The sequence below is a fragment of the Mesoplodon bidens genome, assembly GCF_964165515.1.
Source record: "Mesoplodon bidens genome assembly, chromosome: 11".
Classification (NCBI taxonomy): domain Eukaryota; kingdom Metazoa; phylum Chordata; class Mammalia; order Artiodactyla; family Ziphiidae; genus Mesoplodon; species Mesoplodon bidens.
Window position 1 is genome coordinate 35,811,213 of NC_138167.1, and position 24,128 is coordinate 35,835,340.

The window sequence follows — 24,128 nt, forward strand, 5'->3', positions numbered from 1 at the left end:
GATTTGAAATTGCTTACAACATACAGTATGCCATAGTAAAATATGAGGAAAAGGAGAATATAAAATGCAATAAAGAATATATAATTCGATTCTGGGTTGCAGGTAGCTGGAGCAAATCAAACAAAATATAAATATATGGTTTGCATTACCAGGTCTCTGGATGAGTGGGCAGGGAGAGAGAATGACTTTTCTAGGATTTGAAATTAAAAGAAAGTTCTCACCTAGAGTTATTGGAAGCAAGTTTCTGTTGCTGTGTCCTTCTCATCTCTCTAACCTAATTTATAGTAAGTTATTCATGGTCTGTAAAAACTAAGCAGTACTTTTACTTCCCTGCAGTCTCAAGGCTGCATGATCAGCATTTCTCAACCTCTAAGCTTCCAATTTTTCAAGACGCAGGCTTCACTCATTCATTCATCCTACACAGATTGAGCTCCGACTGCCTACAGGGCGTTGTCCTGGGCACTGGGAACAGAAGCATATCCATTAGGTAGGCTTGGGTGTGCTCAAAACAATTTATAAGATTTTCTTCTGTCAGAGAGATTTTATGTAGTTGGATTAAGAAAAGCTACGTTTCTACTCATAACAATTAGAAAGCTATGCCAGGCAGTGTTATAATCAAATGCTAAACCTGTGTAATTGATCTTAATAGGGCTCTAGGATTGTTCTATTTAAAAATAAATCGGTAAATTCCATGTCATTCAAGTTTCTAATAGAAAACCTGACTAAAACCGAGGCTTCCACACAGTTTGTAAGAAATGGCTTGGTCTGCAACAGCTGGAGTAGGCGAGGGTAGGGGGCCGGGGTGAGAGGAGGGCCCAGGATGCTTGCCAGCAAGGAACCTGTTGTCTGGGGTTGAGACCAGGATTGGGGGGGAGCGGGGGCGGGGGCGGGGGCGGGGCCGGGAGGGGGGGTGATGCTCCAAGGAGCCGGACCCAGGAGTTGGGCTCCGAATCCCGGGGCCCGGCCCCCAGCGCCCGGGGGTGGCGGCGGCTTTGTGGTGCGCTTGGGTTCTACCGCGGGCGGCGCGGACGCGGGGCTGCGCGGAGGCGTCCGCCACCCTCAGCCCTCGGCCCTGCCGCGGGCGCCCCGCATCGCCAGCCCCGCGCGGGCGTGTTTCCCCGCGCGCAAGAACAGCCGCCTGGACGCGTTCCTGCGGAGGCATCTGCCGGCCCGAGGTCTACGACACCATCCGCGCCCACGAGCTGTGCATCGTGGTGTCCGACACGGGGAAACACACCTTAAAAGTACGTGCTGCTCAGTGACCGGCTCATCTACCTGACCGAGAACCCGCTCCAGTCCATCCGGCGAGTCGTGGCGCTCCGGAACATCGCGGCCATTGACCTGGTGAGGCGCGCGGGCGGGTTCGCGAGAACGCCCCTTCTTGGGGCCCCCAATCCCTCCTGCACGCGGGAAGGAGGACCTTCCTCACCCCGCCCTGGACTCCAGGACTCTCTTTAACTTACACTCCCCTACCAGCAGCCACATAGGAAAACTGGATTGCTGTATGCACCCCGAATAAAGATGCTTTTACCGTTCTCATCTTGTGTACCGGTCATCCCCTGTCCCCTCAAATACAGATTTGGAGAACATAGCCCCCTGTCAGAAGTACGCTTTGAGGTCATTCCTAAGTTCATGAAGCACCTAGCCTTGCCAAGCACTGTCTAGACACTGAGGATGCAAAAATGAAATAGGGCGCCTTCCCAGAAGCTGCTGTGAGAGAGACAGAAAGCCAACACCAGGACAAATAAATGCCATGTGATAAATGCTATTATGCCTTGTTTATTTATTTTTTTATTTTATTTTATTTTATTTTTTTAATAATTTTATCATCATTTTATATGATGTCTTTATTAATTTATTTATTTTTGGCTGTGTTGGGTCTTCGTTTCTGTGCGAGGGCTTTCTCTAGTTGTGGCGAGCGGGGGCCACTCTTCATCGCGGTGCGCGGTCCTCTCACTATCGCGGCCTCTCTTGTTGTGGAGCACAGGCTCCGGACGCGCAGGCTCAGCAATTTTGGCTCACGGGCCCAGTCGCTCTGCGGCATGCGGGATCTTCCCAGACCGGGGCACGAACCCGTGTCCCCTGCATCGGCAGGCAGACTCTGAACCGCTGCGCCACCAGGGAAGCCCTATTTTTTTATTTTTAGGGCTTAGAGCGTGTTAGGTGCTCAATACGAGTTGAGTGAATAAATCAATTAATGAATGCATGCATGAATTAATGAATGAATGCATGCATGAATTAATGAGATGCGCATGGGACGCCTGGCAATCTCAGGCGGGTCATTCATCCAAACTGGGCTCAGGCCATGCTGGGAAAACTTCCTGGAAGGAGTGTCATAAGAGCGGAGCCTTGAAGGAGATACAATCTGTCCCAGTTTTTAGTGTGCTGCTACTGTATCCCTTTCGTCCAGGAATAGATTTACCTTATAAACCAGCAACAGCTTGAAGCAGTCTCTCTCCAATTACTGTTTTTCCCCCTTGGCTCCCTTTGTCTGAGCTGCTCTTCAGGTGTGTTCTTCCTTTTTCCATTGGGGACAGGTGTCTAGCCTTGTTTTTCTTTCCTTTGCCCTAGTCTCCGTGTCCCTCAAGGGAGAGGTTGGCGAGACTCTTGATAGAGCTGTTTTGCCAAGAGAATCATAGCTTGTTTGGAACATGCCTGTAAGAAAATAATAAAGTTAAAGGAAAAAAGTAGGGCTTCCCTGGTGGCACAGTGGTTAAGAATCCGCCTGCTAATGCAGGGGACATGGGTTTGAGCCCTGGTCCGGGAAGATCCCACATGCCGCGGAGCAGCTAAGCCCGTGCACCACAACTACTGAGCCTGTGCTCTAGAACCTGCGAGCCACAACTACTGAGCCCGCACGCCACAACTACTGAAACTCGTGCGCCTAGAGCCCGTGCTCCGCAACAAGCCACTGCAATGAGAAGACCGCTCACTGCAACCAAGAGTAGCTCCCGCTCACCGCAACTACAGAAAGCCTGCACGCAGCAATGAAGACCCAATGCAGCCAAAAATAAAAAATAAAAAGATAAATAAATTTAAATAAATAAATAAATGAAAAAAGTAAATGCTTTCTTTTTCTACTTAAAATACCGCCGTGGGCTGATATCACTATGCTAATTTCTTTGCTTTATTTGAGCCAAAGCTGGAAGTAAAACTGCCTTTTCCTCACTGCTACTGTTTGCATTCTCTTGAACTAAAATTTTTTAAAAATTAAATTTCTGACCAAATGTTTTAGAAAACATTAAACACTCAACTTTTTCTAGTGTCTGCAGTGTAAACATGTATTCTTGTAACAGAAAATAGTGATTTTAGGATACTGTTACTCTCCCCAAAAAGAGACAGTATACATATTTCAGTAGTTGTTGTATATATTTCTTTTTAAGCTGTCAGAATCTGAAAAGTACAGTAAAGCTCCCTAGGCCTCCCAAGCCACGAATATTACAAAAAGGCATACCAATTTATTTAGTTTACAAGGTAAACTCTGTACTCGATGTACAGAGTTTACCTTTCAGGCATATAGAAGAATGTGTAATGTCTATAAAGGTGCTAAACAAATCTAAGATTTCGGCAGTGTTGATAGATTGAATGTCCATTTTACACAATATAGTTTAACTTTGGTTAAAGTTGTGGTAGGCAGAATAATGGCTCCCAAAACATATCTCCAGAACCTGTCCATATTTTACGTTACATGGCAAAGGGGAATTAAAGTTGCAGATAAAATTAAGGTTGCTAGCTAATCAGCTGACCTTAAAATAGGGAGATTATCTTGGATTATCTGCATAAGGCGAATGTAATCACAAAATCCTTAAGGGTGGAAAAGGGAGGCAGAAGAAGAGTCAGCAGCAGAGTGATGCAGCATAAGGAAGACTACTGGTTTTGAAGTTGGAAGGGGGCCATGAATCAAGGAATGTGCGCAGCCTCTAAAAGCTGGAAAAGGCACAGAAAGAAGTTTTTCCCTAGAGCCTCCAGAAAGAATGCAGTCTTGCTGATACCTTGGTTTTAGACCAGTGAGACCCATTTCAGACTTCTGACCCCAGAACTGTAAGAAAATAAGTTTGCGTTGTTTAATACCACCAAGTTTATGGTAATGTGTTACAAGAGCAATAGGAATTCAATACGGAAGTGTTTTCTCTTGTGTTGTTTTAAAATGGGTAATTGTTTTTAAAATGTATTGTTTCAGTGAGAAATAAGTATAATCACGCCAAGCACAAATGCCTTAATCTCTTTTTCTGGGTTTTTATTACAGTTATTATTACATTTCAGTGGCTTGTACTAAGCTTCATAGGGTGTGTGAAAAATGTGTGTCCCCAAATTGCTTTATCTAGTGTCAGTTGATAACCAATTAATAACACTATATCTGTCCTTGGTACCACATAGAGAATTTTGCTGATTTCTATGTTATGTCATATATAGTTGTCCTGCTATCTATTGCATTGGATTATATTATCTCAGTGCCAGGCAGCTTTGTTTTTTAGAACTGGTTCCTCCTTTCTTGAAAGATAAACTGTTTAATCTCCTTTTCTACTAGGGTGCTGTCCTCTTTCTAAGCCTACCTCTTTAGACATACTTTTCCGTTCTCAAAGGTCTTCTCATTTTACTGTGCAAGTTTGTCTCTTGTTATTTAACTTTCAGTTGGCTCAGGTTCCCACTTGGCCTTTGTTTTTACTGTCCTGTCAATAAAGCCCCTAAGCAAACCAGTCCTTTATGCCTCTGGGCCCCTACCCTTCTTGTTCCACATTTGGCCAGATTTCTCCACATAGTTCATGTCTCATATTCCAGTTACACTTAGGATAAAATTTGCAAATATACAGATAAAATTCTGTTCTCTCCCCTAAGGAAAAAAAATTGAAAGAACAGCAACAAAACGTTAGACCCAGAGTATAGAAGTGAGATTTCTGTTCTAGCAAAGACAAGCTCCACGTGCACTTGGAGGTCTCAGTAGGTGATTTGTTTTTGTTTTTTCAAAACAAATTAATGTCAGTTTTACTTAAATAATTCTGTGTAAGTTTTTTAATCACTTATATTTAAAATTTAATTATTTTAAAAGTTGATATATAATTGACTCATAACACTATGTTAGTTTCCGGCGTACAACATAGGGTTTGATATTTCTATACATAACAAAATGATCACCACTCAGTAGGTGTTTGATATGGTTCATATACTAAAAGAAAGGGTTTCCAAGGTTGTCTGGGCAGAGCTTTTGTGAAAGGCAGATGTTTTCTTTCGAAGTTGCTTTTGAAAGCTCTAGAGTTCTGCCCTTGTGTGCATCACAATACTATTCTTTAAGCCCTTCTAAGATTAGACACATTTTTCAAGTGTGAGAACCAACTCTCCTGAACAGTGATTTCCTATGGATTCACTCTCCTTCAAGGCCATCCCATCACCTACAAAGAAGAAAAAGCCTGTCAACTTCAGCAGCCCTTTTTTCTACTTTTTGCCTTTCTTTGTCCTTGTCCTTTCACCACTTTCCTCAGTGAATATCTCCTCTCCAGCCATCCTGGGGTCCATGTGGCTTCTTGAACAGGCAGCAAATGCACCTTCATAGCCGGGCCTGTTTGCTTGCAGTGTTTGCTTCCTCCTCCTTCAAGGATGTTCAGAACGTCATATCTATAACCTTCCTCCTTCTCTTTCTCCTTTTAAAAATGTAAAAAATATTCTCGACTCAGACAGAAACAGGTCACAGGCTGTGCCGAAGGGGGCCACTGTAGTTTGCTAACGGATTCCTGCTTTCCCCTTTCCGTGTTCAGATCCTACACAGTTTCCAGGCTAAGCCCAAGTTGTTCTTTCTCCAAATCACTTTTCCTTGACTGAGCCCATGAGAGCAGGTCTTTTGGTCTGTTTTGTTCATTGCTCTATCTGGTTCCTAGAACATTGACTGATACAGGTGAGATGGCCAATAAATATTTGTTAAATATTCAACACAATCTGACTCGTTGTTTCTCAGTTTATTATCTGCAATATACATCGGGGCATTTAGTAATACATTTTTATTCAGCTTTTGCTTTCTACCTGTGTGGATTTGGTCAAGTTATTCAACCTCTACTTTGTGCCTCCATTTCTTCATCTGTGAAATGGAGGTAAGAGCACCTTCCTTATAGAGAGCTGTTGGGAGGATTAACTTCATTAATAGATGAAACACACTGAAAATAGTACTTGGCACATGGGAAGAGCTATATACATGTTTCATTATTATCAATAACCTTTATTCACATATATTAAGTCAACTAAGGTTCGTGAATCTGTAAGATTGATATTATCTCTTTAGGAGATTTAGTAAATTTGGGAAAAAAAATAACTGGTTTTTGAGCATTGATTATGTATTAGGTGTTTTATTTATTTAGGCTGCGCCACATCTTATTTGTGGCATGAGGACTCTTAGTTGTGGCATACATGCGGGATCTAGTTGCCCCACCAGGGGCTGAACCCAGGCCCCCTGCGTTGGCAGCACGGAGTCTTACCCACTGGGCCACCAGGGAAGTCCCTATATATTAGGTGTTTTTAAATCTCACTTATTCTTTTTGAAAATTTGTGCACTGGGTTTGTCAAGTTTTATATGTTCAAAAACAGAATTCCTGATCTCCACCCCCAAACGTGTTCCTCTCTTAGCTTTTCCTATTTTAGGAAGTAACATCATCTTCCATTACCTTTAATTCTATCTTTCTTTCACTCTCCTCATCCTACACATCAGTATGTCATCTCGACTTGTGTAGAAGAGGAGAACGTTTTTCTCAGCCCTCTTAGGGACCCTGGCTAGGTCTGAAAATTTTATATGACATGGGAGCCTTTATAAGGAAATGAAATCTCAAAGAAGAAACAGTTAAACCTATGTGTGTTTAGTACTAGGTTTAATGAAGAATGGAGAGTCATAGAAAAATGTGATAGTTCAAAAAAGTTCAAAAAAGCTAAGGGTAATAGACTGGGGAAATTTTAGAAAGGCCTGCTTGTTTGGATTTGTCTTAACATCACTGTCTTGGAGACAAGGATGTTCCTTTCCTCTGGGTATAGGGAGGGCACCTCTCCCATGAGGGCCTTAAGACCTGATTCAGGAGAGGAGGGCTGGGGAAGGTAAGAAGGACTTTGCTGCATCTGTGCTTTCTTGAATTCCTTCAGCTCAAAGTATTCAGTATGCCAAGGCACCATATTTTGGGGTAGTGTGTTCTGAATCCCGTCACTTGTCTTCCAAAATATATCTAACTATGACCTTTCCCATTTTTCTGATTCCTTTTTCTAGCACCACTTGTACAGTCCCTTATCTAGACTACTGAAATTGCCTCCAAATTGATTCCTCTCCACTTAGCAGTTGGGATGATCCTTTTAAATAATAATTATAAATTAAATTATATCACTTCTGTTTCAAAGTCTGCATGAACTTGCAAACTCCTTATTGCCTAATGAAGCCTATAGGAGCTTCCATGATTTGACCCCTCCATCTCTGACTTACCTCCTACCACTCTTCCCAGAGCTCTTTCTGCTCTTCTTCCTGCCTCAGGGCCTTTGCACCTGCCATCCTACCTGGAACACTTTTCCTCAGATCTTCAGAGGGTTGATTCCTTCTTGTCAGTCATGTTTCTGAATTCAGCATCACCTCCACAGGGATGCCTTCTGTGTTCACCCAATCTAAAGTACCATTCCCCCAACACACTTAGCACATCTCTTTGTTTCAAAACACCACTATTTGCAGTATAAGATTAACATGTTTAGTGATTTATTATTGTCTATGTCCCATAGTAAATGTAAGCTCCATGAGAGCAGGACCCTGTTTGTCTTTTCATCCCTGTATCACTGTGTGTTATATTCCCTGACACATAGCAGATAGTCAATAACTACTTGTAAAATTGGAAGAATGAATAAGTGAATAAATGGATGCTCAGATCCATCATACAATTTATCTCTTAGAAAGGAATATATTTCCTTACTTCCAAATGTTGAGGGACTTGGGAGACTGACAACTCATCACACTGGCCAGAGTTACATAGCCAGTTAGTGGCAGAGTCAAGAGTAAATTCCCACGGGTCTCCTGCTGCTCAGGTTCAGCTCTCTTAATGCTTCTTTTGTGTTTGTATGGGATGATCCCTGTGTTGTTTATCTGTGTCATGCATTTTGAGAGATAGTGAGAGTTATATGAGACCATGTTATGCATACTTCTTTTTATCTTGAGCTATTTTTCCCTCTATTTTGACTCACTTGTTGCATTTCAAAGATCTCACTGTGGGAGGAAGAAAGAAGTGGTAAACTCTTTATCAGTCATTGTGACTGTTTCTTTTTTTTTAATTAAAAAAAATTTATTATTATTATTTTTTTGCGGTACGCGGGCCCCTCACTGTTGTGGCCTCTCCCGTTGCGGAGCACAGGCTCCGGACGCACAGGCCCAGCAGCCATGGCTCACGGGCCCAGCCGCTCCGCGGCACGTGGGATCTTCCTGGACCGGGGCACGAACCCGTGTCCCCTGCACTGGCAGGCGGACTCTCAACCACTGCGCCACCTGGGAAGCCCTGAATTGTACTTTTTATGTTTAGATGAAGGGAATGGTTAGTAAACTCTAAATGAACAGTGTTGAAGGGACCAGAGTGACAGTGGTGAACTGTATCAGCAGTAAAAACTCTGGAATGAATTGGGTTATTAGCCCTTAGTTTCAGGTACATTCTAGAACAGGACTATTCAATAGAACTTTCTGCAATGATGGGATTGTTCTATATCTAGTCTAATTATGTCTAAACAGTAGCCATGTGGCCACTGAGCACTTGAGATTACTAGTGCTACTAACTGAATTTTAATTTAATTTTTAATGTTAATAGCCACAGGTGGCTCATGGCTACCAACTTGATCACTGCAGCTCTAGAATCATGGAAAAGACCTTAAAGGCTTTAGTGGCATATTTTGAAACATTGGCATAAAATGAAGTAGACTAATCCCCAAATCAGAATGAGACATAATAATTTAATGAAACATAAACTGAATCAAAGTTTTATATATGTGTATGTGTATGTATGTGTGTGTGTGTATATATAACTTTTAAACCTAAAACCTAGACATTTTCAGAAACCAGTGATGTGGGGTAAAACTAAAACAACAAGGCACTGATGAGTCAGGTTTAGTGGATAACTTTTATCAATACCGAAGCTTGGTCTTCCTCACAGGAATAGGATTTCACAAACATAATCAGACCTCCTACAGTTGAGATATCAGGTGCATTCTATTTGGAGTGTTGCTTCTAAAAGTGTTCCTTAGCTGACCAGCACCACTGAGCATGCCATCAGACATACATTGTGCTGAACAGCTGAAGGACTTCCTATCTAAGCTACTGAAGAGGAGTGAAGACTGCTGCATGCACATGAGAACACAGGGGCAGGTCACTCTATTTTCTGTATTCAGGCTCTCTTGTCATTATTGCCATTAGAGCCCTGCCAGGTTCTGGTCATTGGCATCCAGGAGACCAGACATCCCACCAAGTGTTGAAACAGAAATCTAGCCATACTTCATTTCTCAGTGGAGAACAGATGATCCTAAGTTTCTCCACCCCATTGTTACAAATAATTTAAAGCTAACATAAAGAGAGGCAGGGACTTTGACACTAAAGTTGTTTTGTTACAACATTTTAGTGACCTCACACAGAAAAAGAGAAAGTTCAAGTTTGGTTGTTGAACCTGGATGAAATCAGGTTTAAGAGATGACTTGAACCTAGGTACAGGCTGATCGTTGGTAATATCAGCTTCTTAATAAAGAAGTCCTGGACTTCCCTGGTGGCGCAGTGGTTAAGAATCCACCTGCCAATGCAAGGGACATGGATGGGTTCGATCCCCGGTCTGAGAAGATCCCACATGCCACAGAGCAACTAAGCCCATGCGCCACAACTACTGAGCCTGCGCTCTAGAGCCCACGAACCACAACTACTGAGCCCACATGCCACAACTTCTGAAGCCCATGTACCTAGAGCCCATGCTCTGCTCTTCTCAGCTGCATTGAGAAGCCTGTGCACCGCAATGAGGAGTAGCCCCTGCTCGCTGCAACTAGAGAAAGCTCGCGCACAGCAATGAAGACCCAATGCAGCCAAACATAAATAATAAATAAATTTATTTTTAAAAAATCAAAATAAAGTCATTTATTAAAAAAAAAGAAAATCCTGAATTTGAGCATAAGGTTTTTTTTTGTTTTTTCCTTTCAAGGGTAAAAATTTTATTTTTGAGGAATTTCATACTGCACATTTTCAAAGAGAGTCACATAAGAAAGCAAAATGTTATCCTCCCCTCATCCTCAAAATAATAAGAAGGGCATAAAATTTCTTTTTAACTCATGACACTTGGAACTTTAGCACCAGCATCCAAAATGAACAAAAAAGGGAAAAAAAGCATTTACTACATATTTTAGATTTCTTTGGTTGGGGGGGGGTTTCCCCATGTGGTATTAATATTTCTTCTTTCAATTCATATTACCAAAACAGTAAAAACCAGGAAAAAAATATAAACCTAGTGGCTGCTGAAACCGGCGAGTTTGCTCTCTTGTTCCGTACAGGCATTCCCAGGATCTCAGCTGCTGGAAAAACTGGCTGACACTTTCCTTGTGTAGCTGTTTGCTTCGTAAAGAATAGTAGTGAGCATTCTAATGTACACGTCTTGGTTATTAGTCTTGGACGTTTCTTTGGTGTTGGTAAGGTTGCGGTCTGCTTTTTGCTTTATTTGTTGAATGGTCATTAATTCTTTAGGTCACCTGCTGATGGTGAAGGTGCCTGGGGAGCCGGATGTTACTCGACACTGCTCTGCTCGGGGGCTGGAGCAGGGTTCTCAGATGGTGCTTCACCTGCCTTGGTCTCTTTGCCATCTTGTGCAGGAGCATTAGGAGGACGGGGGCGACGCCGATAGTTATAGGGGCGCCGGTATCCACGGCGAGCAGGTGACTGGTTTGGACCATTGGCCGCTTGTTGATTCTCTTTATCTTCAGCCTCTCCAACCGCTGGGGCAGGTCGTGGGCGAGGAGGGCCCCTAGGGCACCTTGCGCGGTAAGTCGGATTTCGATGAACTGGTCCCTGAAGTTGTGCTCCCTCTGGGACTCCATCCTTCATCTCTCCGATCTCACCCGCATTACGCGGTCCACGGCGTCTGCCGTAGTAGCCGCGTCTGTAGCGGCGCCGATCTGCAGCATATCGGCTCCCTTTCACAGGAACGCCGTCCGGGCCAGTCACGTTGGCTGCTTCTGCACCCTTCTCTCCTTTAACCACATCAAACTCCACAGTTTCTCCATCTCCTACACTGCGCAGATATTTCCGTGGGTTATTCTTCTTGATGGCAGTCTGATGTACGAATACATCTTCTTTGGTATCATTTCGATTTATAAATCCATATCCATTTTTGACGTTGAACCATTTGACAGTGCCAAGGACTTTGGTGGCGAGAACTTTCTTCTCCGCGTCTTTACTGTCCGCGGCGGCCGAAGAGGCGGGGGCCGCGGTGCCCGGGGCCGCGTCCCCGCCGGGGTTGCCCGCGACCAGGGCGGCGGGCGCCGGGGCCGGGGCCTGGGGGGCGCCGCCGCCGCCCTCCGGGCTTTTGGGCGCGGGGTCCTGGGGGGCCGCGGCGGCCGCCTCCGCCGGAGCCTGTGGGAGGGTGGTAGTGGTGGTGGTGGCCTCGCCCGCCTCGCTCATGCCGCCTCCTCCGTTCTCCCTCTGGCGCCTCGGTGGCTGTTGGTCGGCGGTTAGCGCGGCTGGAGGTCGCGGCAGCCGGGGCTCGCTCTCCGGGAGGCCGGTGCGGATCTCGAGGCGCTGGCGGCGGAGGCGGCTCGAGCTCTCGGGCTGCGCGCTCGCTCTTGGGCTCCTCGCTGGATCTTACTGCCTGAGCATATGTTTTAACATCAGACCCAAATTTCTTTTTGCCCATCATGTTGCCCAGTTTATAATTTTGAATTTGCAAGTTTTTGTGGGGATTTATAGAGTCATCAATTTAGTACAGTAACTCTATCTTCTTTATAAACTCAATCAAATCATGTAATTAATGACCAACTAACTTTTTTTTTTTTTTAAGTCAAAGAAGAGAATAATGGCCCTGCCTTTTGGAGAGGCAAAAAGCCTAAAAGTCTGAATGAATCCCTTTTCAGGTGAGATTGTTGTTTTGTGTTTTTAATTTGCTGTCCAAAACTTATTTTATGTTTCAATTGACTTTAAAATTTTTTATTTATTTTATTTATTTATTTTTGGCTGCTTTGGTTCTTTGTTGCTGTGCGTGGCTTTCTCTAGTTGCGGTGAACAGGGACAACTCTTCATTGCAGTGCATAACTTCTCATTGCGGTGCCTTCTCTTGTTGCGGAACACGGGCTCTGAGCATGGGGGCTTCAGTAGTTGTGGCACGTGGGCTCAGTAGTTGTGGCGCGTGGGCCTAGTTGCTCCACAGCATGTGGGATCTTCCTGGACCAGGGCTCGAACTCGTGTCCTCTGAATTGGCAGAAGGATCTTAACCACTGCGCCACCAAGGAAGCCCTTAACTGGCTTTTTAAAATGCTTTTTCTCTACTCATGTCTTTGAACTGAGTTCTGTTTATCTCATGTACATAATAATGAAGAAGGTATTTTGTGAGATTTTCTTCTAAATTCAAATCCAGTTAGTTATAAACTATAATTTTTCTCATTTCAATTGAATATACAGATGTCTCAATATAAATAAATGATTAAAATCAAATTCAAATCATTTATTGAACTCTGGTTCAATATGTTGGGCCCTGTAATAGATACAAAGATGAGTAAGGCATAGTTCTTATCCTTGAGAGACTGATTCTCATCAGGACATATGACGTTTGTGTAAATAAAGATACTGCAAAGTATGCATGCTAAGTGTCATAGTTGAGTTTGAGCAAATTGTCAAAGAGATTTAATGAGGGGAAAGGTTTTATTCGGTTGTGGGGAGAAGTCAAGATGCCAGATGACAGTCGGTGAAGGAATAGTGCACATGGTGATAGAGATATTGCAGTTGGAGGGAACAGTAGAAGCTACAGTAGAGGCAGGAAAAAATGGAACATGTATAAATTGAAAAAGGAGTTTCCTAAGCTGCATAACTCAAAGTATGATTCTATTACACACTTTAAGTATCTAGACATTAGAAGGAAGAAGGGAGCATAGGATTCTAAGAGCTCTGAGTCAGGGGATTATAGGCATGGGGAAAATTAAGGTGCACTGGGGCCCTGAAAGTCAGGTCATGACATGGGGAAAACAGCCCCCAGGAAAACATTGCAAAATGTGCAAAGAAAAAGTGAACACCTACTTGGAGGGTATTCACCCCCAAGACCTGTGGTGTACCATGCTGTGCAATGGGTTACTGGGGAGGGGCCTTTTCCCACTGTACTTACTCTCATACCTTCTCTCACTGAACAATGACATACAAAGGTCTTTTAAACTAAATTTGATTAACTTTTTTTGTCACCAAAAGAAAAAAAATTGTTTTAGGAAGCCTGGCTTATATCATATAGGTTTAGAGGATCATGATTTGTTCTAAATCCATGTAATAGCAAGCTATGTTTTAAGGGGTTGATACACTTCCATTGTTACCCTGAGCGCCATAAATTACTAGCTTCTGGGAGGAGGGTCTCTGCCTTCTTGTCTCAGGGCACTAAGTGAAGTTCCTAACGTGGCCCTTGTAACTGGAAGTACTGAGGGAGAGGCACTGCCAGTGGATAGCCATCCACATGCTCTGAGATTCAACATTCATTTCACCTTTGGCCTATAATGCCCCAATTTTTCTAGACCACTCTGATAGCCTCATTGTTTTCTTCCAGTTTAGAAAAATAAAAGAGATTTCTAAGTAATGTATGCAGTAGCTGTTTTAGGTTATTGTGGAGGTCAGAACTCTGTTAAAAGTGGCAGAAGTCCAACTTAGGTTAAAAGGGGAATTTATTGGAATTACAGGGAAATATTGGAATTAGAGGGCAACTCATGTTATTCAACATTCATTCAGCAGATATGTATAGATACAGACATAAATATAGATACAAATGTAGATCTATCTATTTTACCTGTTAAATCTGGCATATTCTATTTGCTGGGCTCTTCAATTTTAGATGTACAATGGTGAGCAAAATCAGCAAAAGTTAGAAACCACAACTTAGGAAAGTAGGAATGCTAAGAATGAAGTTGGACTTAGGCATAGCTGGAACTTGGGACTTGAGTGCCATAGAACTTTGTCTCCTCTGATGTTTGTGGATCAGCTTCATTTTCTCTCACTGAATACCATGTCTTCTGTGGGACAGCAAAGTCACCAACTGTCTTAAATTCAATTTTTACTTCTCCCACCACCACACAAAGGCTAACTCACACACTTTCTTGTACCAAATTAAAAAATCCTGGGAAGGTCTCTGATGCCTAGCTTGAATAAACGATTGACTGCTAAAAAATATCCACCATAGACAAGAGGTTTAAAAACATGGCAGCTTCTGTGTGCCCCATGTGTGGAGAGGAGGAGTGATTTCCAAATAAAGTGGGGGTGGTGGAGTTAGGTCTGCTATCCCATAGTTTTCTAGTACTGTCATCTTCATAATTAAACATCTGAGTCAAAAGTGTAAACAAAAGGCAGGCTACGATAAACACTAATTAGAGGGCTAAAGAATGTTATCATGTACAGAGCTTTGTGACACCTCTGAGGTGTAAAGTTTTAGGCCTAATTATGAGAAGCTGCAGGTCGTAAGAAGGATGCAGTTATCTTGGGACATCACACTTACATAAATATGATTACTTTTCAAGGTAATAGTAAACAACAGGCCTTTTAACACCTGAGGGATAGAAAACAGACTGGTGATGATCTCTGATAATGAGATTCAGTACTTTGGTTTCTCTATCTTTAGTATAGCTCTTCATTAGTGGATAGTTCCATGTAGTCATGCATTTTACAGGAGAAAACCCAAGCAGATATCTAACCAAAATGTTCTCTAAGGAAAAGTTTATTGTGACCTACTTAAGAATCCCCTAAAGCTGGGGGGAAAAAGACTGCCTATTGCTTGCACGTATAAAAAAAACATACAGATCAATAGAACATTTTTACAGTGCTGGCATAGAGTAAGATTTATGTAAATTTAATTGCATTCACCTTGAATAATCCAAAGGAAAAGACTGAAAATGCTTAGCCCTCAGTCCAGATCTGCTAAGCTCATACCCACCAGGGTGGATTTCAATCTGAGTTTACATCTATTTATAGCCTCTACTGATATTTAGCTAATGAAAACTTAAAAGCAGATTTTCTAACCATAGTGCATGGCAAGTAGTGGGATGAACTTTTGGAGAAACCGATCTGTTTAATAAACAGAATTAGAGCTGACCACCTTGGCATCCTTATGAAATGAGAATGTATTGCATTTAATTGTATATCATTAGCAAAATAGAAGGGAAAAAAACAACCAAGAAGGTGAACCTTATATTTTTCTCTAAGAAGAAGCACTTCTTGGCAGAAAGTAGAAAAAGGGAGCTGTTTTATTCTTCTCTGCATAGTAGATAAAATATAAAGGCTCTGTAGCCACACTGGCTGACTTCAAATCTGGACTCTACCTTGGACTATTTAACCTTCCCAGGCTTCACTCCTCATGCGTAGGATGGGGCTCACAATGGTACATATCCCACAGGGATGATATGTAAAGGGCTAAGTCATGTACAGTTGACCCTTGAACAACACAGGTTTGGACTTTGAGGGTCCACTTATATGCAGATTTTCTTCAATAGATACATACTATAGTCCTACAAAACCCTTGGATATGGAAACTTGGATACAGAGGGGTGAACTGTAAAGTGTTATATGCTGATTTTCAACTGTGCAGAGGATCAGTACCCCAAACCCCACATTGTTCAAGGGTCAACTGTACATGTAAAGAGCTTAAACTGTGTGTGGCACTTAGTGAGTCCCTATTAAACTTAGCTCTTTCGTTTTTGCAGTCAGTCACTGAGCAATAATCTATTTAGCATCCTCAGAATCCTTGATCAAGCCTTGAAACAATAAATTTCCTCTTTTCTCTTCTCACTAATAAATACTACGGTATGTAAAAAATAAAAATGCTATTGTGCAATAATTTGGCACGAGGCACCATCTATATTAATTTCCTAAGGATTTCTTATGCAGTAGGTTGCTGTACTTCTATTAGAGGACCAAGTCCTGTGTTTATGTAAATATACTATATGTGTAAGTATATGAATTCAGAATGTTTAGAAACTCAAGAGAAGGATTCAAGGCCTCCAATAGCTGTTCTTTTTTTTTTTTTTTTTTTTTTTGCGGTGCGCGGGCCTCTCACTGCCGTGGCCTCTCCCGTTGCAGAGCACAGGCTCTGGACGCGCAGGCTCAGCGGCCATGGCTCACGGGCCCAGCTGCTCCGCGGCGTGTGGGATCCTCCCGGACCAGGGCACGAACCCGCGTCCCCTGCATCAGCAGGCGGATTCTCAACCACTGCGCCACCAGGGAAGCCCTAGCTGTTCTTTTAGTAAGTCCTTATTTCTTGATATTTCTCAAAATTGACGCTGCAATTATTAAATAGATATATTCACTTGTACACAGCTAGATCATAGTTTATAATTATTAACAAATATTCATTGATCAGTTACAGATTTATAAAAATACAAAAAATATTGAGGGTTGGGGTAGAATCAATATTCATTTTTCTCCCCCTTACTCTCTTCCTGTTTGAAAAATTTCTTGGGACATATAATCAGGAGCAGAATTGCTTTGTACATTCTACTAATATACATTATACTAATCTGCTTATTGGTTTTAGAGATTAAAAATACCCCATCCCATATTGTCAACTACCTATTAGCTTATTCTATGTGGTGTCTTCTACTGAGTAGAATTTTAATTTTGAAGTAATAAAATTAATTAAGTTTTTAATTCTGGTCGAGGTGGAGTGAGCACACTTTGCCCTACCTCTCCCTCTGAATGGAAGTAAAAATCCTGAACAGAATGCACACAACAGTTGATTGCCTGATTTAAAAAAAAACACAACATTCTACATAGAATTTAAATAAGACCCAGAGTCAACAACAGCTATAAACTAAAATCTGTTTTAGCTGAGTCACATGTATTTGATGTATATTGCCATTCAGTTCTAAATATCTCTTAATTTCCTTTATCACTTATAGCAGTTAGATTATGATATGTCTGCTGTGGAATCCTTTGAGTTTATCTTATTTGGGATTCACTCAGTTTCTTGAATCTATAAATTCATGTCTTTTGCCTAATTTGGAGAGTTTTCAACCATAATTCCTTCAAATATTTTTTCTGTACCACTCTTTTTCCTCTCCTTCTGGGACTCTGAAGACATGAATATTAGGTCTTTTTCATATTGTCACACAGTCCCTTGAGAATGTGTTCATTTTTTTCTTCAATCTCTATTCTCTCTGGCTTGTTCAAATTGGATAATTTCTATTCCTCTATCTTCAAAACTCAATGACTCTTTTGTCATCTCTAGTCTGCTCATTGAGTCCATTCAGAGAATTTAAAAATTTTTAGTTATTATAGTGTATTTTTTCCTCCTAAAATTTCCATTTGGTTCCTTTTTATATTTGCTATTTCTCTGCTGAGACTTCCTATCTTTCCATTTGTTTCAAAGGGGTTCACTCTCATTTATTGGAGCATGGTTATGATGGTTACCTTAAAGCTTTTGTCTGATAATTCCAACATCTTTGTCATCTCAAGATTGATATCTGTTCATTTTCTTTTTCCTCATAAGGTATTGAGGTTTTCCTGGCTTTTCAAATGTCAAGTAATTTTGGATTTCGTCTGGGACATTTTGAGTATTATGTGACTTTGGGTCACATGAAGAGTTTGGTACTGGTCTCTGCCAGCCTCTTGATTACACTTAAATATCTGAGAATTATTTTCTAGCTTTGAATTATTTTACATAGAATTGCTTATATTTCACCAATTCTGCTTTAGTAGAGTCTTCATGGGGAATTTTTTATTCAGGAGAGCTCAAATTCTACATCTTGAGATCTAGGTCTATATCTTTTTTTTTTATGGAAGAGTCATCGTTCCTTATTGTTCTGCTTGTTTCTTATATTTTAGCACATTAATCTGACAATTTCGGTCTGATAGTGTTTTGCTTTCCGTGAAAACTAAACTCCCCGTTTTCATATTTACTTAACTTCTTTCTCATCCTTTTAAAGAGTTTTAAAAATCAATGATTTTTTCTATTCCATTTTAAAACTCTTAAAAAGGATGAGAAAGAAGTTAAGTAAATTCTATTTACCATTTTTCTTCATTTCTTGATAGAGTCAATATGCTAGTATATATGTACTTGGCATTCTTAGCTGACTTTGCATCTAACAGATTTTTCTGAAGCTGTTTAATGTTGCCTGCTGCTTTTTAGACTCTGGCTTTTAACCTGACAGTTTCAGCCTCAAGGAGTTTATCTGTGTTTGATGCAGAGGGAGAAAGGGGAAAAACGATTTGTGCATACTTTTGATTCTGGCATGCTCTTTCCCAGTTCTCCCATTGCTTTCTCCTTTGCGGTGGCTCTCCCTAGAGATACATAATCAGCTCATCAGAAAAACACTTGACTTTTAGCAAGTTAGTTGTGTAAATATGAAGTTGACACATGTTGAAACTCACGGTTCTAGAACTCTTGCTTAGTAATGAACTACTCTTAATCAGACTACTAAAAGTGGGTATTATTGAATTAAATGTGAAAAATACAGTTCAACTTTATGAGTTGGCTTGCTTCACTGGTGAAGCTATAATGTCCATGACATTTTAATTTATGCTGTCTGAAAGGTAATCCTTTTTAGAAACTCTGAGCTCTTTAAAATATTTTTTTCATACAACTGAGTAAATAACAGTCACTTCAAGTGCGCCTTTCTTTTCTTTTCTTTTTTTTTTCTGTACGCGGGCCTCTCACTGCTGTGGCCTCTCCCGTTGCGGAACACAGGCTCCGGACGCACAGGTTCAGCGGTCATGGCTCACGGGCCCAGCCGCTCCGCGGCATGTGGGATCTCCCCGGACCGGGGCACGAACCCGTGTCCCCTGCATCGGCAGGCGGACTCTCAACCACTGCGCCACCAGGGAAGCCCCAAGTGTGCCTTTCTGTAACTACCTGAAATCATTTTGCTGACCTTTCACATGAAACATATGTTGTGCCTAAAATGAACATTTTAACATAATTTCATAACATTACCTAACATAATCTGTGCACTGGTTATTTAACTCTCTTAATTTCCATAGAGAAAATTTTAGAAAATATCATCTACAAGAATAGAGAAAAGTTATCACTTTCAAGAGGATTGGAGTATGTATCATCCATTTCTGGGCTACACATATTCATTGACCTGAAAATCCTATATGAGCATCTTATATTCTTAGATACTATCACTGTTACATAATACTAGAATCCTATAAAGAAATAGGGCAAGGTAAGATAATCAGTAAGTGGCATTCAGAGATTATGGGTCATATACATTAATTTGTTTAGTTGTGTGTTTAAAATCTGGCCATGTCATGTGCCACTCCCCAGGGCAAGAAGAGTGCAGGAAGGAGGAGGTGCTCGTACACTCTCTTTCCTGATCATGCTCTGGGACCACAATGCCAGTGTGCACATCCTTAAGCCTGAGGGTTTGGCAAGGATGGCTGTTTAAGGGGGATGGAACTTGGATAAGTGAACTGAGGTGAGCACTTGTGTATGCGTGTGTGTGTGCATGCATGCGTGTACACGTATGTAAGGTCAGTGGAAGAGGGAGCTGAGGGCTGGAACTCAGCACAGTTCATAGCATTGTACAGATGATGAATGAATTTTATACCTGTTTAAAGTTAAGAACTAATAAAAACAAAGTGGTTTTCCACTTTCATGGAGGTGCCAGTCTCATAAGGAAGATAAGATATCTTAATGTAAAATGATAAACCAGCAATTCAAGGCAATATAGGATAATATTAATACCTAGCACCTACTGCGTGTTTCCAGTGTTAAAAAACACTGCATGTATTTTCTTACTTAATCCTCACACAAACTCAATGAGATTGGTTCTATTATTGCTCCTATTTTAAAATTAGGAAATTGAGGCTTAGGTCAATCAAAGTCACATAACCACTGAGTGGCAGAACCTGGATTAGAACTTAGATCTCATACTCTGCAACTTCTTAGCCTCCACCACTTGCTTCCTTGTGTTGCAGAGAAAAGAAATGAGTCATGGTGAGCTGGAGAGAACAGAGAAGGTAAAAGATGGGACCCAGAATTGGTTCTGAAAAAAGTGCTGATGCTATTGGGATGATATTGGAAAAATCAGAGTGTTAGCAAAATATGAATCAAAGAAAACACCATTTTAAAAAAATCTCTCTCCCCCCCAAAAATAAAAAAAAATCTCTCTTCATCTCTCCATATGAATAGTTCTTTTTTCTTTATAGGATCCGTTAGAAATGCAAGATGAAAGAACAATCAAGTTTCAAAACTAGAATGAAAAGTCCTTTCACTGGGAATGTTGGGCTCTGTGAAGGACAGGCATAATGCTTTAGATATAAAAAATGCTTCTTTAAATAACATAGCATAGAGTTTTATTTCTGAAAGCAGGAGTGTATACTGAAGAACTGTGCCATACCTCCTCTAGGTCAATGGTCAACAGCAGGTGAGAGTAAATCACTCCTTTCTCTTACAAGCATTTCTTTTATGTGAAGACTTTTACTTTCAGACTCTTAAACTGCTGCAATGGGGCCATTGGGTTCTCTTTGTTCCTTACTGTTAAATTCTGAATATTATGTTTAACTCTAAATTCTACCTGACAGGTACCACCAAGAAAGCAGCACACCACCATCCAAGGACTCAACTCTTGGCCCTCCTTCAGACCTCAAGAAGCTGTCCCTTCATGGCCAAAGTGCCTGTCAACCCTTACCTACCCCCTCCAGGAGGAGCTGTCAGCCCACATCAGCCACTAGCAAGGCTGTCGGTGTGCCATTTTGCACCACAAACACAAAAGAACCCCAGCGACTTTCAGATCACAAAGACTCTCTAAGTGAAATCCCTTTCAAGTGCAATGGGAACGGAAATGAGTTTTACTTAGGAAATTCCTCCCTGGCCTCCCCTTTACAGAGTAACCCAAACCTAGAGAAAAAAGGAGTCAAAACTTCATTTGTACATTATTTCCACAACTTCATCAATATTTCTGCACTTAAAAAGTTCATGGAACAATTATGTTATAGTAAGTATCCTCCTAAATTAACCTTGACTTGAGTATTGTTTTTTGTTTGTTTTTCTTTTTGCAGTACACGGGCCTCTCACGTTGCGGAGCACAGGCTCCGGACGCGCAGGCTCAACGGCCATGGCTCACGGGCCCAGCCGCTCCGCGGCATGCGGGATCTTCCCGGACCGGGGCACGAACCCGTGTCCCCTGCATCGGCAGGCGGACTCTCAACCACTGTGCCACCAGGGAAGACCTTGAATATTGGTTTTTAGGGTAGGCTTCCCTGCTCTTCCTCCCCATTTTGGAAGTTTAACCTTCGAATTTAGTAATATTGTGCAGACATAATGCACTGGACAATTAAGGGTATGATTTTACCAGGCTATTGCAATAGGGAAAATGCTCATTAATGAGACATGTCTTCAAGAAAAGGCGATGGACCTGAGGTTTTATAGAGGCAGGTAATAAGGGAGTCAGCAGTGAGTCTCATGGGAATCAATGAGGACGGTTGGAGACAGGTCTTATCTTGGAATATTTGTGAGCAGGGTGGTCTTTTGCAGTTAGCTGGGGTGATTTCTCAACCATTCTGCTTTCAGAGACCAGGGAGCTCAGATAAAGTTCAACAGTATCAATATGGTTCTGTATTTCTTACCTGTGCTATTGAAAGTAGGTTAGTGGGAGTTTTTGACTTAAAAAAAAATGCACAACATGAGATTTGTGAGTTAAGTGTTATTTGGGCAAAATGATGACTATAGCCCGGGAGACAGCATCTCAAATAGCTCTGAGAAACTGCTCCGAACAGGTAGGGGGGAAGGTCAGTATATATGGGATTTTGGTGAAAGGGGAGTACGTGCAATCAAGCACATATTTTTTGCAGAAGGTTTCTGCTAGTCTTGTGAAGGTTACTGCTAGTCACGAGGAACAGACGTCATGAAGGATTTTAGTAGTGCTTTTCTAGATAAGAGAAGATACAAGAACTGGGCTCATAACATCGGCTCCTGAAAATATCTAACTATCTGAAGACCTGTTCTGCCAGTTTTTCCCAGAGCACAGAGTGCCTCATTTCTGCTCTCCACCCTGAACTCCTTTCAGGGGGTGTTGAAAGTTAGCAGCTGCAGCAGCACATGATTTAATCCTTGTAGAGGCAGATGGCAAGTGCCAATGGCAAGTGCCAATTTGTAGTTGACAGACTCATTGTCATAAGACAATTTTATAGAGATCACCTGGTCTATGTCCCTTATTTTATAAATGAGGAGACTGAAGCACAAAAATTCTAAGTGACTTACTCAACATTATATAATATGTGTAGGGGCAGAGTCAGAACTCGCATTTAGGGATCTTCTTATAACACCAGGATCAGTTTTAAAATAAGTAATTTATTAAAAGAATAGTATGACCCTTTTTACTTATCTTCAGTGATACATAATTTTTATTATTGATCTTCCAACATAATAATGTTAAGAAGTATGAAAGACTCTTTTCACTCAGAAGAAGCTAGGAAGGAGGGGGTTTTGTAAGTGGCCAAAAATTGTGAAAGGTTGCAAGACAACTCATTTTTTTCTCATAGCACAGTTCAGAATGTTATTGTTTAAATTAAATGTTAAATGTTTAAAATTCCTCTCTAAAATTTTAAACCGCTTTCTCCAAATTAAGAATGTAAGTGAATCATAAATAGAAGGAAAATCCTGATCTATTAAAAGAAGGCTTCATATGTTCTAATAGAAAAACCACAATTTAATTGACTTGTAAAAATTTACCTAAATATTTCAAAATAACTGTTTAACTAACTCCCAGTTTTAAGTACCACTTTTAAATTCTGCAGCAAAGGCATGGTTGGGGTAAGTCAGGCCAACTCATAGCCCTTCTGATACTATAAGCAATAACAAACAACTAACATGTAGTGTTATTATTGGTAGGAACTGTTCTGATGCTTTCTGCATATTAACTCATTTAATCTGTACAACAGTCCTACGAGGTAGGACTGTTATTCTCATCTCATAGATGAGGAAATTGAGGCACAGGGAAATTAAATGATATATTCAAGGTTGTACAACTAATATAGAGCTGGGATTTGAACCCAGACAGTCTGATTTTTTTTTTCTATGACCACTGAAATAATGTGGATGGAGGGGGGTTATCTTTATGAGTTGTCAGATATTATCATTGAAAACAATGTTCTGGGAATTCCCTGGTGGTCCAGCAGTTAAGACTCTGCGCTTGCACTGCAGGGGGTGTGGGTTCTATCCCTGGTCCGGGAACTAAGATACCGCATGCCTCGCGGTGCAGCCAAAAGAAAAACAATGTTCTATCCCTTGAAGGATGAAAACTGAGTAAGCAAATATTTCATATATAAATGATGAATCTATCAGGTTAGCATTCATTCTAGTGAGAATAAGATATTAACAATATAAACATTTTAAAAGTTGTGACTTTTTTGTGACATTGTTGAAGTCTTTCATTAGGTTGGTTACCTTTGGTTAGTCTTGGCTATCTTCATAAGTTTTAGGAAATGGACAAAAATATCTCCTAAATCTGTCAGAATTATCTTGGGTAATTGCTCTCTTGTGCCTTGAGATTTCTTTCATCTTGAGGTATGGATAGATGCTCCTGGGAGAAGGAATTAGACATTTTAACTCTCTGTATACTTTCAGGTAAAATTAACCTAAACCATCCAGTTAGAAATTAGCACTCATTCTGATTTTAAAGGTTTCCAAAGAGTTGTCCTTGTCAGTAACCCATTTTATCTGTAACTTTCACCAAAAGTAATTACATCTGCATTGCTTAGCATCTCAAATTCTACAAAGACAAAATATGGCAATTCTTTGCCCTTCATACATTGTGGAATAACAGCTAGAAAGCTAAATAATGAATATCCTCAAATTAAAATTCTAGATTTAAGGCAAACACTTGGAGAGAAAAAAAAGGCATCTTTTTTTTTTAAACATAGAGCAATGACAAAAATAGTAAGAAAAAGTACATAATTCCCCCCTACACACCCACCCACCACCCTACTCTTATTTAGG

At 41.1% G+C, this 24,128-nt stretch overlaps 2 protein-coding genes across 2 annotated transcripts in view; one reads left to right on the plus strand and one right to left on the minus strand.

Annotated features, from left to right (window-relative positions):
- Positions 1–913: 913 nt before the first annotated feature.
- LOC308625716 (uncharacterized protein C12orf56) overlaps positions 914–24,128 on the plus strand; it is a gene marked incomplete at both ends in the record, with an annotated part of 64,760 nt that continues 41,545 nt past the window's right edge. The window contains 9 exon segments of the mRNA XM_081250216.1: positions 914–1,165; positions 1,167–1,241; positions 1,243–1,361; positions 10,703–10,858; positions 10,939–11,312; positions 11,368–11,832; positions 12,012–12,084; positions 20,714–21,035; positions 21,037–21,126. Of these exon segments, the coding sequence (XP_081106342.1) occupies positions 914–1,165; positions 1,167–1,241; positions 1,243–1,361; positions 10,703–10,858; positions 10,939–11,312; positions 11,368–11,832; positions 12,012–12,084; positions 20,714–21,035; positions 21,037–21,126 (1,926 nt within the window).
- Positions 10,130–11,950, minus strand: LOC308625538 (Y-box-binding protein 3-like). Its single transcript, XM_081249820.1, has one exon. It carries the CDS (start codon positions 11,633–11,635, stop codon positions 10,742–10,744), a length of 894 nt encoding a protein of 297 aa, XP_081105946.1. The 5' UTR covers positions 11,636–11,950; the 3' UTR covers positions 10,130–10,741.